Source organism: Mytilus galloprovincialis, chromosome 6, assembly GCF_965363235.1.
Source record: "Mytilus galloprovincialis chromosome 6, xbMytGall1.hap1.1, whole genome shotgun sequence".
Lineage (NCBI taxonomy): Eukaryota > Metazoa > Mollusca > Bivalvia > Mytilida > Mytilidae > Mytilus > Mytilus galloprovincialis.
Genome location: NC_134843.1, coordinates 88,195,127 through 88,212,844, shown reverse-complemented (window position 1 = coordinate 88,212,844; position 17,718 = coordinate 88,195,127). Strand labels below are relative to the sequence as shown.

The following is a 17,718-nucleotide window of genomic DNA, read 5'->3' as shown; positions in this document are numbered from 1 at the left end:
GAAATACGCTTGGCGAACGCTACAACTTGAGGAATTTTTGATGCAGCAAAAAAATGTTCATCCAGCTCAAGCGTGTGTCTAGCGTATACCTTCACGCTACAAGCACGTTATACATACGTTACAAGCGCGTTTAACGCGCTACAGATAAATTTGAAATACGTTTAAGGCACGTTGTTTACGCTTCAAAATCGTTCAAATTTAACTAAAACGTATGCGGGTGTGTTTGTAACAAACACCCCAAAATATAACGTACAATACACGACCGGGACGCGTTTCAAATATGTTCAAGAAACTTTTTTCCTTCGTAGCATGCATTTCATCTACATTAGACAAACGACAGACATATGCCAACGTAGTTTCGTGAACGCCCGACAGACGCTTAGTCACGTTTCTCGTACGTCCAATACAATGAACACGTTAAAGGAACGATTGACAGGTTGAATGCATCCAAAATTACTAGCGGATAGACAGATAGACATGATTTTTTTAACACGCCCGGCGTACATCGGAGCTAAACGCTGATGTGTGACGCCGGTATTAGACGATAAAAACTAATGACCTTATATATTTATCAAAAAAAATCATGTTTTATCGCCAATCTGTTTAGTTTTAATTATCTGCTAATTTTTGCACTAACAATTTAAACATGGACACATAAAATTGACAAACCAGTAGTAATATAACTAACAAGTATGCCATAGTGTTTATATAGCAAGTTTTTGTTGTCCCCTGCCAATGCTATGGAAGAGTTAACTATGAGTAAAAATATACACATACTCCTTCCAATCTTTCCATTAGTAATTTTAGATCACTTTGATTAATCAAATTTATTTAGAGTTCAAACAAGTATGAAAACAGATCAGTATTGATAATATGTTTGGATGTTTGACAGTGTTTTCTGACCTGGAGTTCTCTGGTTTATCGCCTTGAGTTCTATGTTTAACTGTTGTGCACAGTGATAGACAACCTGTACAAAACACTGAAAATAGCATTGTATTTTTTTATAATGCTAACAGTTTCGTATAAAAAAAGTAGGGGTTATTCCCCCGACTAAAAATAACCTTGGAGGGAAATCCCTTTTTATTTACATATTTGGTGAAAAGTATCATGTTTTTTGTATTTGTTTGACAAAACTAGTTTTAAAATTAGCTTCAATTAGAATAGGTTGAATCATTAAAATTAGATTAAAAATTCGATTAAATATATATCTTGTAAGGGGAGACAACACTGTAAAAATGCTGTTTTTTTGGCAGTGAAAATTTTGCACGCACAATTTGAATATGGAAACATGATATCATCAAATCCACATGCACGTAAAATCATTGCTCTTATATTTTAGAGAAAAAAGTAATTCCTGCAAAACCAAAAGGTAAGATACTAGTTTCTATCATAGGATCAACTTATTGCTATTATTACTGTTATTCTGTAGTAAAAAATACAATATGTGTCTCACGTTAAAAAAATTTAAGAGGCAAGAAGAAATAAATTTGAACCACATAAACAGACAGAACTAGCAACACATGTTTTTAGAGGCCAGCCAACATTATCGATTTTTTTTAACATGTAAATTGAGTAGTCATTTGTTTAGTTTTCAAAAGATATTACTTAATAAAAAGTTTGCTAAAAATATGTATACCCGCTATAAAAATGCTGCATAGATAGTCAATTCCTTGTTCTTGTCTTAATTTGAATTGAAGGTTATAATCCAAGTTGAGTCAGACTGCATGAAATTAAAAAAAATCATGAATTATTTGTAATTATATGTATACATTTTGAAAAACTTAGAATTATTGCACTTTATTTTAGGGAAAAAAGTAAAATCTACAAAACCAAAAGGTAAGATATTAGTCTCTATCATTAAATCAACTTTTGTATAAGTTTGAAGTACGTCGAAATACGCTTGGCGAACGCTACAACTTGAGGAATTTTTTATGCAGCATAAAAATTTTCATCCAGCTCAAGCGTGTGTCTAGCGTATACCTTCACGCTACACGCACGTTATACATAACGCGCTACAGATAAGTTTGAAATACGTTTAAGGCACGTTGTATACGCTTCAAGATCGTTCAAATTTAACTAAAACGTATGCGGGTGTGTTTGTAACAAACACCCCAAAATAGAACGTACAATACATGACCGGGACGCGTTTCAAATACGTCCAATACAATGAACACGTTAAAGGAACGATTGACAGGTTGAATGCATCCAAAATAACTAGCGGATAGACAGATAGACATGATTTTTTTAACACGCCCGGCGTACGTCGGAGCTAAACGCTGATGTGTGACGCCGGTATTAGACGATAAAAACTAATGACCTTATATATTTATCAAAAAAAAAATCATGTTTTATCGCCAATCTGTTTAGTTTTAATTATCTACTAATTTTTGCACTAACAATTTAAACATGGACACATAAAATTGACAAATCAATAGTAATATAACTAACAAGTATGCCATAGTGTTTATATAGCAAGTTTTTGTTGTCCCCTACCAATGCTATGGAAGAGTAAACTATGAGTAAAAAATATACACATACTCCTTCCAATCTTTCCATTAGTAATTTTAGATCACTTTGATTAATCAAATTTATTTAGAGTTCAAACAAGTATGAAAACAGATCAGTGTTGATAATATGTTTGGATGTTTGACAGTGTTTTCTGACCTGGAGTTCTCTGGTTTATCGCCTTGAGTTCTATGTTTAACTGTTGTGCACAGTGACAGACAACCTGTACAAAACACTGAAAATAGCATTGTTTATTTTTTTATTTTGCTATCAGTTTCGTATTAAAAAAAAAGTAGGGGTAATTCCCCGACTAAAAATAACCATGGAGGGAAATTCCTTTTTATTTACGTATTTGGTGAAAAGTATCATGTTTTTTGTATTTGTTTGACAAAACTAGTTTTAAAATTAGCTTCAATTAGAATAGGTTGAATCATTAAAACTAGATTAAAAATTCGATTAAATATACATCTTGTAAGGGGAGACAACACTGTAAAAATGCTGTTTTTTTGGCAGTGAAAATTTTGCACGCACAATTTAAATATGGAAACATGATATCATCAAATCCACATGCACGTTAAATCATTGCTCTTATATTTTAGAGAAAAAAGTAATTCCTGCAAAACCAAAAGGTAAGATACTAGTTTCTATCATAGGATCAACTTACTGCTATTATTACTGCTATTCTGTAATAAAAAATACAATATTGGTCTCACGTTGAAAAAATCGAAGAAGCAAGAAGAAATAAATTTGAACCACATAAAAAGACAGAACTAGCAACACATGTTTTTAGAGGCCAGCCAACATTATCGATTTTTATTACCAAGTAGTCGTTTGTTTAGTTTTCAAAAGAAATTACATGATAAAAATAAGTTTGCTAAAAATATGTATACCCGCTATAAAAATGCTGCATAGATAGTCAATTCCTTGTTCTTGTCTACATTTGAATAGAAGGTTATAATCCAAGTTGAGTCAGACTGCATGAAATTAAAAAAATCATGAATTATTTGTAATTATTTTTATACATTTTGAAAAATTTAGAATTATTGCATTTTATTTTAGGGAAAAAAGTAAAAACTGCAAAACCAAAAGGTAAGATATCAGTCTCTATCATTGAATCAACTTTTGTATATAACCACTATGTTGTATTGAAAACAATTGTATTGTGCACGAGTTAAAAAATTGAAGTAAGCAAAATGAAATAAATATTTAACACATAAAAAGACAGAACTAGCAACAAAGAAGACTAAAATGCATATTGATTAGGAAACACATATCTTTACCAAATGCCTTAATTCATAACAAGTAAATCTATTTTGTTTCGTTTTAACAATTATGGGAATCTTGAAGAAATGAAGATTTGATAAATGTACGTCCATCAACGACAAAGAACATTAAGACATTGTATGTCACCTATCCTATCACACGGGTGTCATTCGGTTTAACGAGAGAAATGATCGTGAAAGAATATCTAACGGTGGTCAAGTACATGCGAGACGATCGTGAAAGCTCTGTTACCGGATCGTGAAAGACATTTAATGTTAATCCTAGTATCATGTCTTGCTTAAACTAAACTTTGTATTGATGGGTCTGTTTTTACCTTTGATATGTTATTGTGTTATTTAAATGTGAGCAAACATTTTGATGTTATTTGAATTATCAATAAATGATCATGTACATTGGGCTCGTTTACTTCTTGTTAACATCTTTTTTCTCTCCATATTACTATCGAAACCACTATGGTCAACAACTTCCTTAATAGCAGGTCCTTAATTGATTACTAAGGCAGAACAGCTGTATCAGAAAAAGAAGAAAACAAGATACATTCGCATTTGTTGAGAAATAGAATGATCATGTTACGTTATATATATATAGATGCAAACGATGTATAAGCAAAACGTGACACTAGTCCAGTAAACAAATCTGAAATTGTAACATGTTCTTTTCTGTATTTGACATCAATTGAACAGTCATTTCAGATATTCAAGAAGATAATGATAGTTATCAATGAACAAATATGTAGTGATGCATTCTATTTAAATACAACAGACATAACATTATTCATTCATTAGCTTGTGTCTGGTAAAAAAAAACAGGCGAAAGATATCAAAGGGACATTGAAATTGACAATGTCATAGTAAAAAAATTAAATCGATCAAAAGGAAAACAGCATACTCAACACTTTATCGAAGACTTAAGACTGAATAAGACGAGCACCTTCAAAAGATTGTAGGTAAATCAAGTGGTCGAAGGGTAGGTATATCCTGCACCGCATGTGACACCCGTTGTGCTGCTCATGTAAGTACAAACCCGGTGATAAGGCTAATCCTGTAAGTCCTATACTGTGGAAATAATAGGGGGAGTGGTTATGACAAGCTAAACATATCTATCGTCATCTGTGAATCAGATATTTCTTGACAAAGCCCGTATTCTTGCTGGCAGTCGAAGACTTTGCGAAGGGGTGATTTCAACATCACTTATTGATCTCTTCGTTGTATAGCATTCTTGTAAGCAGCAACCTTCTATAGTGGAAATATTGATAAGAAATACAAATTCTGGAATATTTAATCAACTGGAGCATATATGCGTATGTTAATTTTTTAGTGTATTAATTTCCTACAGGATATAACTATGCCCTTCGAAGAAAAGCATCACAGAGTTCAACACACAATTCAAGATTTCCTGCTTCAAAGGCAGTCGATGGAGTGGAAAACACGTTTACACACACAAAGTACCAAAACAATCCATATTGGAGTGTTGATTTGGGGAAAACTGTCAGCGTAAAGCAGATCAATATAATTAACAGAAAAAATTGCTGTGGTAAGGAGTCAGAAGAAAAGTACATTTGTAATAAGATTCAAAATGAATTGACGTGTGTTAAAAGAGTGTTAACTTTTAATTTTTAAATAATGCACTTTAATAGACACGTTTATATGATAATATGTAAATCATAAAACTCTCAACTAAATTGATTTAAGTTTAGTACTGATTTCATATCTTTAGAAGTTTTTTTTATGTCATATAATAAATAATCCGCTCATAAAAATATCACCTTTAACACTTTTAAATTTCAGGATATATATATGATTAAATACAATACTGTCTTTAGAGAAAATATTTCAAATATTAGTCACATTTAATAAAAGAACGATCTATTTTGTTTATGAGGTCACTGTTTAATATCAAGAAAACAAGATACTAAAAAAGGAATGAAATTTGAAAAGCGGTTTCATGATCTAGTATATGAAATTGAAACCTTTCTGGAATATTGGGCCATATAGATTAAGTGAATAAAGAGGACGATACCTGCTGATTTTTCGGGTCACTTGATCGACGGTTAAAATCATTCATTCTAAGAATTTATTTTGATTAGACGATATAACTCTCTTAAATCAAAACTTACATGGGGGAGGGGTATTGAAACTAACCATCTAACAGTTCGTTAAATACTGAAATGTATGTGTCTTCAATATGCCTGAAATATTTTTGAACGGATGTTAAATGGCTCACAAGAAATCAACCAATGATCAGTAAAATTAAGGCTTTTCTGAAAGTCACTTGTTGAATGTGGCTTTATAATTGGTTCTCAAAAAGAAATATGGATAGAGAACGTCCAAAAAAATCGAAGTTTTCCATTTGTAAAAATACACGCTTCTGATATAGGAAGAGTTTGGTCCTAAAATTCAATGTTATCTAATTTATGCTATTAAAGTGTTAATTTGAAGAAAGATATAAAATGTAAAATATCTAATAAATAACAAATTTGTAAGCTCTGGCGTATAACAACGGCAGTGATGTCATATAAGACGATTTGAAGAGCAATCATACGATAGTTTTGACTAAATATAGTAATATTTTGGCAGATCTTGCCTGTAACGACTTTAGCCATATGCGTGAACCACTGTAGTTATTTGTCAGGATGTGTGTCTCGCCATTTTTTTTTATGACGATTAATATCGGTGCACGTGTGTGGCTGGTGTTTTTTTTTTTTTTTTATTTAGAAGGAAATAGATCTAAATGGGAGTTAAACGTAAATAAAACTGGTATACTATTTACGTAGTAAAACTCATACCTTTGAAGTTTAGCACTTTTAGAATATAAACAGTTAAACAAACAAAATGTTTAGTGTATCAAAATGTGCATCTATTAGATCGTAAATATTGGTTCAGATTTAATATACAGTCCAATTTAAAGCCAAATTTTGCATTTGCGTTGCCCTCCCAATATAAAGATGTAATTCAATTGTTTAAATTTTTAGCGAAAAGCAAGTATTTGCCCTACTTTTGCTTTTGTTCTAGAGACCAAATCAAATTGATCCTTATTGGATCGCACTTCTTGATAAAGGCCTCCATTATTTTAAATTGTAAAATTGTCTACTTTGTTTCATCCTTCATTGTGAAAACTTTACCTGTTTAATACAGAACGATCTTTAAGTATATATATTTTTCTAATAACACATTGGAGAAATCAACTAGATCGAAACCTGATGATCGAATGGAGTTTTTTTTTAGAATATGGTTTTGATCTTCCAGTTGGCAAACCCTTTTGATATGTATATACTTTTATACGAAAAACAAAATAATTTGTCTTTTTTAATTAAAACATGTTCGATACTGAAAAGTGTTTGATTAATAAGAGTGTACTTACTATTTTCTATACAATCGGTGATATGAGGATTGGCACAGACAAATTGAAGATTGAAGAACAATGTCTATACTCTTCATATTGATATCTTTTTAGGTAATAGGCTGAAGAATATAGCGGTTACAGTTGGACAAAATCTTCATAAGATGAAACATTGCAGTAATTTTAAAGGACCTGGTAAAAATGGACAATTCATAGTGTTAACATGCAAGACTCCAATCTCAGGTCGCTATGTGAAAATTTTGAGAAGCGGAAAGGGATATCTTAGTTTGGCAGAAGTTCAAGTGATAGGCCATACAGGTAAACATTTTAAGATTTATTTAAAAATCTATCTGGTTGTATGTTTGTACTGACATCCGTTTTATTGATAAAGGGAAAACAGAAAACCCGTTAATTTTGCTGCTTAAATTTGGGACAAAGAATTTAAAAAAAGTACGTTGATTATGATTTCCAAGAAAATCAAAAAAATGTTATAAAATTGTTGAGTTAAAATGAACTAAATAGTTACCAAACGTACCAGATTTATAATTCAAGACGCCAGACGTGCGTTTCGTCTCAATAAGACTCACCAGTGACGCTAAGAACAAAATTGTTATAAAGCCAAAAGAGTACAAAGAGCATTGAGAAACAAAATACTGCTTTATCTTTAAATAGTTTTATCTAAGAAGAATTTTTTTTTCAAGTTTTGACTGGCTCTTATATGTGAATGAAAAGAAAAGAGTTAACAAAACAATCACCCAGGAAGGTTAAACAGCAATCGTTGATCTGTAAGGAGCATATATATAAATGCAATATAACTTTTGTGAAATACAACTGATGGCATTAAATAATATATACGTAGTATTTCTGTATTTTATTCCTTTTGGTTATTCCATCTTTTCTGCAGGATTTTTAACTATTACATCAATGTGAGCAACTCGAGAATAACTCCCCATCATTTGCAGGGAACTATATTTCAATCAATTTATGCCGGCGTCATACATTGGCGTACAGACCGGCGTGCACCAAACGTACAGACAAAGTTGGTATGCGTTAGTTGCACGCCAGAGGAACGCTAAGCAATCGTTAAACGCGCGTTAAATATGTTTGAAGTACGTCGAAATACGCTTGGCGAACGCTACAACTTGAGGAATTTTTTAAGCAGCATAAAAATGTTCATCCAGCTCAAGCGTGTGTCTAGCGTATACCTGCACACTACACGCACGTTATACATACGCTACAAGCGCGTTTAACGCGCTACAGATAAGTTTGAAGAACGTTTAAGGCACGTTGTATACGTTTCAAGATCGTTCCACTTTAACTAAAACGTATGCGGGTGTGTTTGTAACAAACACCCCAAAATAGAACGTACAATACACGACCAGGACGCGTTTCAAATATGTTCAAGAAACTGTTTTCCTTCGTAGCTTGCATTTCATCTACATAAGACAAACGACAGACATACGCCAACGTAGTTTCTTGAACGCCAAATAGACGTTTCTCGTACGCCCAATACAATGAACACGTTAAAGGAACGTTTGATAGGTTGAATGCATCCAAAATTACTAGCGGATAGACATGATTTTTTAACACGTCCGGCGTACGTCGGAGCTAAACGCTGATGTGTGACGCCGGTATTAGACGATAAAAACTAATGACCTTATATATTTATCCAAAAAAAATCATGTTTTATCGCCAATCTGTTTAGTTTTAATTATCTGCTAATTTTTGCACTAACAATTTAAACATGGATTTATATACTCGTTTTACCTATGAGTAGTTGTGTAAAACGGACAGTCGAAGTTCTGTTTTTAAATGTGTTTTATGTTTTTCCGTCATGTATATGCATGTAATATTTGCCACTAAACTACACCAACAACTGATCAACCATGTAAGAATCCCAATCAAATAAACCAATAAATAACTTTATATCCGAAAATGACGCGAGTTCCCAACATGATAATCTCTGTATCTAATTATAGTTCAATAGTCGAAGTGAAATCATGTGCAATTTAATATATTAAATGTTGTGTCCTACTGTGATGCTGGTTTCAATGTCGCTTTAACCATAAGTCTCATGTTATGCTGTTTGCTATACACGTGTAATAGCACAATATGATTTGTGAGGATTTTGACACTGCAGACTCTTTAATAATCATGTTATCCCCATTATCAATCAATCAGTTAGTATGCGAATCTTCGCAGGACATCAAACTGTGAAATTTTTGTGTGTCGATATGCTCATTAGCTTCACTGTTTTAAACTTTGACATCTGATAAAAATCTGAGGTCAAATGTGTTAAAGGTTCCTGTTTGGTGAATGTTATCTTAGTGTAGTGTCAGTATACTGTAGATTCAATAGTAACTTTATCATGGAACCATTGCTACTAAACGAAAAGGTTTTAATGTAATATACATTTATTATGAAAATTACACCAGATAAAATGAAAACGTATTTCCTGTACTAAACATATAAAACATATCAAATTGTTTGGCCTTGGGAAATCACTCAACTATCTGACGAATAATTTTGCTCCAGGACTTTGTCAGGAAGCGATTCTTTCGTGGAAAGAAGACCAGCTGACAAGCCACTACGCTCAACTTGAACAACACAACTGACAAAAGAATGATAAAGCGAAGCTTCATCTGACGGCCCATGCGTGGCAGTGGACCAGCCCCCGCGTGACGGTGGGCTACAATGCTTTAAGGTGTTGAGTTGAGGTTGGAGATGTTAAATGAAAAATGCTTGGAAAATGAATGAAAAATATGAATGATAAGTGAAATATTTGAAAAGGTTCACTTGTTGAGTTCTTTCCCTTGTCGTTGAAATATTGAAGGTGAATCATGCGGTGGGGTAGGATGGAGGTTGTTTTGAGAATAAGTTATGAAAAATATGAATGATAAGTGAAATATTTGAAAAGGTGCCAAGAAACTCTGACGAAGTAATGATTAGAAATCAGATGAGTCTGAGTGACCCCCAAGTATTTAGAATAAGGAATCCCCCAGGACCACCTTCAATAAGTCAACGAATAACACAATAATAAGCTAAATATAAGAAACAAAATATACATATTAAGCAAGCATGCAGTTCTACTGCCAATAAATCGAAGTTGACTATACTATATAATCAATGATTGAAAGATTCAGCAAGCTGCTGTTGTGCATGCTTTATAGAGATTGGTTGAGTTCGAATATAACGCACATAGCAATCGTAAGACCAACGACCTAACGTTTTAATCATGTGATCTTCTATTTTTGCTTGACCAGCTGCGGTGCCAGCACCTATTCTAAATGAATGACCTGAAAAGTTTTTAGGATTATAACCGCATAACTCTAGAACATATCTGATTTTTGTTATAAAGAAATCTCTTTCCATAGCTAAATTGCCAATTGATACAAAAAGAGGGTCAGTGTTTTGATAAGACGATAAAAACGTTTTCCTGATCTCTAAATATCTTTTCAAAACACGATAAGGACAAATATGACTATTAATTTTGTGTAACTGAATATCTATACCCTTACGGAATGGATCAGTTTTGGACTGTTTCAAGTGCAGGTTAGCAATATTGTCTGTGAATGAAATGTCTGATATACATAAATTAATTGCAGGTTCAAAATGTTCGGATTTGATAACAGTTATTTCTCCGCATCGGAGGAAGCCAAAGAAAGAAATCACGCTAGCTGTTTCAATCATGAGATCAATAAATTTTGAAAAAACTCCCTTTCGTAAACTCTTTATAATTTGCTCAAGAATATCAAAAGTGATTGGTAGCCTTATTCTTTTATAAGGGTTATTCCCCGACTAAAAATAGTCATGGAGGGAAATCCTTTTTTATTTACATATTTGGTGAAAAGTATCATGTTTTTTTGTATTTGTTTGACAAAAGTAGTTAATTAGCTTCAATTAGAATAGGTTAAATGATTAAAATTAGATTAAAAATTAGATTAAATATACATCTTGTAAGGGGAGACAACACTGTAAAAATGCTGTGTTTTTTGGCCGTAAAAATTTTGTATGCACAATTTAAATATCGACACATGATATCATCAAATCCACATGCACGTAAAATCATTCCTCTTATATTTTAGAGAAAAAAGTAATTCCTGCAAAACCAAAAGGTAAGATACTAGTTTGTATCATAGGATCAACTTAGTGCTATTATTACTGTTATTCTGTAGTAAAAAATACAATATGTGTCTCACGTTAAAAAAATTTAAGAGGCAAGAAGAAATAAATTTGAACCACATAAAAAGAAAGAACTAGCACCACATGTTTTTAGAGGCCATCCAACATTGTCGATTTTTTTACCAAGTAGTCGTTTGTTTAGTTTTCAAAAGAAATTACATAATAAAAATAAGTTTGCTAAAAACATGTATACCCGCTATAAAAATGCTGCATAGATAGTCAATTCCTTGCTCTTGTCTACATTAGAAAATGCCTGTACCAAGTCAGGAATATGACAGTTGTTATCCATTCGTTTGATGTGTTTTGACTTTTGATTTTGGACTTTCCTTTTTGAATTTGAAATTAAAAAAATTCATGAATTATTTGTAATTATTTTTATACATTTTGAAAAATTTAGAATTATTGCACTTTCTTTTAGGGAAAAATGTAAAAACTGCAAAACCAAAAGGTAAGATATGAGTCCCTATCATTGAACCAACTTTTGATATATAACCGCTATTTTGTATTGAAAACAATTATATTGTGCACGAGTTAAAAAATTGAAGTAAGCAAAAAGAAACAAATATATAACACATAAAAAGACAAAACTAGCAACAAAGAAGACTAAAATGCATATTGATTAGGAAAAACATATCTTTACCAAATGCCTTAATTCATAACAAGCAAATTTAATTTATTTGGTTTGAAAAATTATGTGAATCTTAAAGAAATGTATTTTTGATAGATGATAAGGAAAAATTAAGAAATCAAATTTTCTGTTTGTTACATATCCGATCGTGTTTGGTTAACTAAACTTCTATATCGATGGGTCTGTTTTAACTTTGATATGTAATTATGTTATTCAAATGCAAGCCAACATTTTGATGTTCTTTGATTGGTCAATAAATGATAATGTAGATTGTGCCTATTTGCTTCTTGTTAACATTTTTTCTCAATTTTACTAATTAAACAACTATGGTCAACTATGGTCAACAGTTCCCTTATTAGTAGGTTTTTATACGCCCGTCGTCTTTTAGACGGGACGTATTATGGTATATCGTTGTCCGTTCGTCCGTCCGTCGTCCACACTTCGGACAATAACTCAAAAACACTTTCACCAATTTCCATGAAACTTAAGCGAATTGTTTATATCTATTGACGTAAGCTCCCTTTCGTTTTTTTTTAATTTCAGATTTTAAGTTTTGGATTTATGGGGCTTTATTCATAAAAAGGGGGAATTTTCAACACTTCGGACAATAACTCAAAAAGGCTTTCACCAATGTCCATGAAACTTTGGTGAATTGTTTATATCTATTGATGTAAGCTCCCTTTCAATTTTTATAATTTCAGATTTTAAGTTTTGGATTTATGGGGCTTTATTCATAAAAAAAGGGGGATTTTCAACACTTCGGACAATAACTCAAAAAGGCTTTCACCAATGTCCATGAAACTTTGTTGAATTGTTTATATCTATTGATGTAAGCTCCCTTTCAATTTTTATAATTTCAGATTTTAAGTTTTGGATTTATGGGGCTTTATTCATAAAAAAAGGGGGATTTTCAACACTTCGGACAATAACTCAAAAAGGCTTTCACCAATGTCCATGAAACTTTGTTGAATTGTTTATATCTATTGATGTAAGCTCCCTTTCAATTTTTATAAATTTCAGATTTTAAGTCTTGGATTTATGGGGCTTTATTCATAAAAAAGGGGGATTTTCAACACTTCGGACAATAACTCAAAAAGGCTTTCACCAATGTCCATGAAACTTTGGTGAATTGTTTATATCTGTTGATGTAAGCTCCCTTTCATTTTTTATAAATTTCAGATTTTAAGTTTTGGATTTATGGGGCTTTATTCATAAAAAAAGGGGGCTTTTCAACACTTCGGACAATACTCAAAAAGGCTTTCACCAATGTCCATGAAACTTTGGTGAATTGTTTATATCTATTGATGTAAGCTCCCTTTCAATTTTTATAATTTCAGATTTTACATTTCCGTGTTATGAATTTTTATGCTTAAAAAAGGGGGGATTTTCCAATTTTGGGACAATAACTAACACTTTCACAAAATTTTATGCAACTTTGATAAATTGTTTATATCTATTGACATAAGCTCCCTTTCCATTTTTATAAATTTTAGATTTTACGTTTTCTTAAGTAATGAATTTTGCTACTTAAAAAAGGGGGATTTCATGAAACTTTGGTGAATATATTAATGTAACATCCCTTTTGATTTGTATATATATTTCTAGTTGATCATGTAAATTCATTTAAAGCATAAAAGACAAGTTAAAAGAGCAACGGGCGTATCATGCGCTAAAGCGCAGCCCTTTATTAACTGATTACATAGGCAGATCAACTCTTTCTGAAGATGAGAAAAAGAAGATACATCTGCATGTGTTACGAAATAAAATCATAAGATAAAATTCGATACAAGTATTGTTTTATTAGAAGGCTTGCGTATGATTCAAATCAACGCTTCTCATCAATTTAATACTTTACGAAAATAGGGGACACTTTTACCTATAACGTTAAAAGCTTTGATTATTTACTTTGGAATATGTTTATTTGAAATATAACATCCAGTATATAGACAATGAATAACAAATCCTTAGTTCATGTTTTTTATTTCAGTAACTCATGTAAAATCTAAAAAAAATGAAAAAAATTAAGAAATCGTTTTTGTAACAATGTGCCTCTTATAATTACTTAATTATAATAATTACAACAATATATCAACATGATTGCATCTATTTATACCCTAAAATTTCATGTTTAAACGTGTAGTTTGAATTATCTGCTAAATTTTTGCTTGGACAATTTAGATACGAAAGCAAGATATTGACAATTCTGCTTGGACTTAATATCTTTGCTCTTATATTTTAGGGGAAAAAGTAATTCCTGCAAAACCAAAAGGTAAGATACTAGTTTCTCTCATAGGATCAACTTACTGATTTTATTACTGTCATTCTGTATTAAATAATATAATAGTGGTCACACTTTAAAAATTTTAAGAGAGCAAGAAGAAATAGATATGAACCACATAGAAGACAGAACTAGCAATACCTGGTTTTTTTAGAGGCCAGCCAACTTTACTGAGTTTTTTCACAAGTGGTCATTCATTTAGTTTTTAAAAGAATTTACAGAACAAAATAGTTTTATAATATAAATGTATATCATGATATAAAAAATGTATGATAGTGGTATCGACCAGTGGTTTTAAACAAACTCATCATTGATACCCGGATTATATTTGCCCTAGACGCGCGTTTCGTCTACAGAAGACCCATCAGTGACACTCGAATTCAAAAATGCACCAGGCAAGAAATTTGCACCTATACCAGTGGAGATATAAAATGTAAATGTGATAAAATGGACGAGATAATGGTTACGACATTCGAGACATATCGGTACTCTTGGTTGCTTCTTATAAGCAGAAACTCTGGAAATCATGATATGAAATGTAAATTCTGAAATACTGTTCCAACTGGAGCATATATGCATATGTTAATTTGTAAATGTTTTAATTTCCTTCAGGAATTAACTATGCCCTACGAAGAAAAGCATCGCAGAGTTCAACATATCATTCAAAATATGCTGCTTCACAGGCAGTTGATGGAGAGGAAAATACGTTTACAGCCACAAAAAAACAAAACAATGCATATTGGAGTGTTGATTTGGGGAAGGCAGTCAACGTAAAACAGATAAATATTATTAACAGAAAAGATTGCTGTGGTAAGAAGTCCGAAAAATTGCACTCGTGATAAGATTCAAAATTAATTGACGTGTGATAAATAAGAGTGTTTACTTTTAAAAATTATTTTAATATGATACACAATGTTAGACTTGTTTATATGATATTCTGTAATTGTCAAACTATGAACTAAATTTATTTTAGGTTTAATACTTTTTGTAAACTTTCGAAAAAACTTAATAACATATGATAAATAATCCTTCATCGAAAATAATCACCTTCTAAAAAGTTCTGTTTATTTCAGGATATTGATAATTAGATACAATACTGTCTTGGAATAGAAACTTTTCTAACTAAAGCCTTGCTTTACTTTGCAAGGAAAAAAGTCATATTTAATTATAGTACGATCTGTTTTGTTGTTGAGGTCAATCTGTGTAAGGTAGCACTCTTAAGTTAAATGTGAAGTTTCGCATTTTTGCCCCTGTGGATTATTATGCCCCATTTATGGGCATTATATTTTCTGGTCTGTGCTTCTGTTCGTCCGTCCGTTCGAACGTCTGTTCGTCCGTCTGTCTTACTCAAGTTTCAAGAGATATGGTCGAGGTAGATTTTGATGAAGTTGAAGTCCAATAAACTTGAAAGTTATTACACATGTTCCGTATAATAAAAAAATTCTTATTTTAATGCCAAATAAGAGATTTAACCCCATTTGCACGGTCCACTGGACATAGAAAATGATAGTGCGGAAGGGGCATCCGTGTACTAGAAAATAGTATTGTTCAAATATGACAACTAGCGTGCAATAAAATTCATTTTTGGATAGCTGGTGATAAAAATAACCTTCTTGGGGGGTTTATATGAAAATCAAGATTATGTAATGTATGTAATATAGGCTGTTTTCTGCATGACATAAAAATAAAATTGAGAATGGAAATGGGAAATGTGTCAAAAGACAACAACCCGACCATAGGAACAGACAACAGCAGAAGGTCACCTTCAGGTATTCAATGCAGCGAGAAATTCCAGCACCTTGAGGCGTCCTTCAGCTGGCCCCTACACATATATATGTACTAGTTCAAAACGCCATACTAAACTCCAAATTATACACAAGAAACTAAAATTAAACAAAATACAATACAAGTAAATGCCAGAGGCTCCTTACTTCGGACAGGCGCAAAAATGCGGCGAAGTTAAACATGTTTATGAGATCTCAACCCTCCGCTATATATCTAGTCACTGTAGAAAAGTAATTGCATAACAATACGCACATTAAAATTCAGTTCAAGAGAAGTCCGAGTCCGATGTCAGAGATGTAACAAAAGAAAATAAACAAAACGACAATAATACATAAATAGCAACAGACTACTAGCAATTAACTGACATGCCAGCTTCAAACTTCAATTAAACTGATTGAAAGATTATGTCTTCATCATATGAATATCAAGCACAATCCCTCCCGTTAGGGGTTTATTATCATACCATCATAACATGAATGAGAGAGAACCCGTGTCATGCCAACAACTGTTTTTTTTAAATAAATGTGTTACAAAGACCCTATAAGTGAATCATTATTAAAGCCAAAATATGCAATCTTTAATGACCTGACAACCGTGTCGTAACTATATCCCTACTTGATAAGTTTATCTAAAAGTTTTGTTAGCTTCTGAGGTAAATACTAACATTTGTGTGCTTTATAAAGAATATTACCATAAAAGATTGGATGTTAAATACCTGAGGTATGCATGTTGAGCTATATTTACGAATGATGTCCTTATACCGATGATAAAATTTAGTAAGTGATATCGAAAACCCTGGTACATTAATTTTTCTGTAAAAAATAAATTTCTTTTTTGTTAAAATCTTAAACGTTGCTACATACACGAGCGAATCGTACAAGTTGAGATATGTAAACACCGTAAGATGGTGACAAGGGAAGTCCACATCTAAAAATGGATAACTAACGATAGGAAATGAAAAATCATCTCTTTTATCTTATACTGAAGTCGTCATTATTGAGAGACAACATATTATCCAAATATCTAATAGTATTTTTTGTATCAGATGTTGTTTCCATGGGTCCTTGCTGATTTTTGTCATACATTGTAACTCATAGCAATACAAAAACAGGTCCGCAAAATGTGGTGCACAGTAAGTCCCCATTGGAATTCAGAAAACCTGACGATATACGGAATCTCCAATGCGAACAAAAAAGATATCTAGTAAAAATTCAAGGGTAGATATAGTATCAAAGCATGTCCAATTGACATAATTCTTTTGTTTATTGATACTAAAAATTATCTAAAAGAGTTTACACATATATATTCACATTTTGACTTTTTAAATGCTCATTTAATTAGGTGTGTGAATTTTTTCTTAATGAGAATGTGAGGCAATGTTGTATAGAGGGTAGAAAAATCAAAACTGAACAGATTCAAAATTACCAATATAAGCATGCAATTTGTCAAGAACTTCCAACGAGTTTTTGACACTCCAAAAGTAATAAATTCCACTATTTTCAAAGGCCTTAGTTGAACAATTTGTTATCAGGTTTTTTTTGTACCAAGTGTACTGGTTAGAAGAATAGACAATTAGAAGTGGAACAATGGGTTGAAGACGAAATAAATCTATATTTGAAAGGTGTTTTGTGCAGCTTCGGAAGCCAATACATAGTAGCGACTTTCTGGTTCTGCTTGTAAAGAGGTAGCTTAAAATTTATTCGTGTTACATATGTCG

At 32.0% G+C, this 17,718-nt stretch overlaps 1 protein-coding gene across 1 annotated transcript in view; it reads left to right on the top strand.

The window, feature by feature from the left end:
* Nucleotides 1-17,718, top strand: part of LOC143080614 (uncharacterized) — a 246,730-nt gene that overhangs the window by 223,667 nt on the left and 5,345 nt on the right. The window contains exons 134-143 of the mRNA XM_076256539.1: nt 1,340-1,369; nt 1,807-1,836; nt 3,105-3,134; nt 3,565-3,594; nt 5,125-5,322; nt 7,243-7,446; nt 11,214-11,243; nt 11,729-11,758; nt 14,178-14,207; nt 14,829-15,026. Coding sequence (XP_076112654.1) covers nt 1,340-1,369; nt 1,807-1,836; nt 3,105-3,134; nt 3,565-3,594; nt 5,125-5,322; nt 7,243-7,446; nt 11,214-11,243; nt 11,729-11,758; nt 14,178-14,207; nt 14,829-15,026 — 810 coding nt within the window. The remainder of the gene's footprint in view (nt 1-1,339; nt 1,370-1,806; nt 1,837-3,104; nt 3,135-3,564; nt 3,595-5,124; nt 5,323-7,242; nt 7,447-11,213; nt 11,244-11,728; nt 11,759-14,177; nt 14,208-14,828; nt 15,027-17,718) is intronic.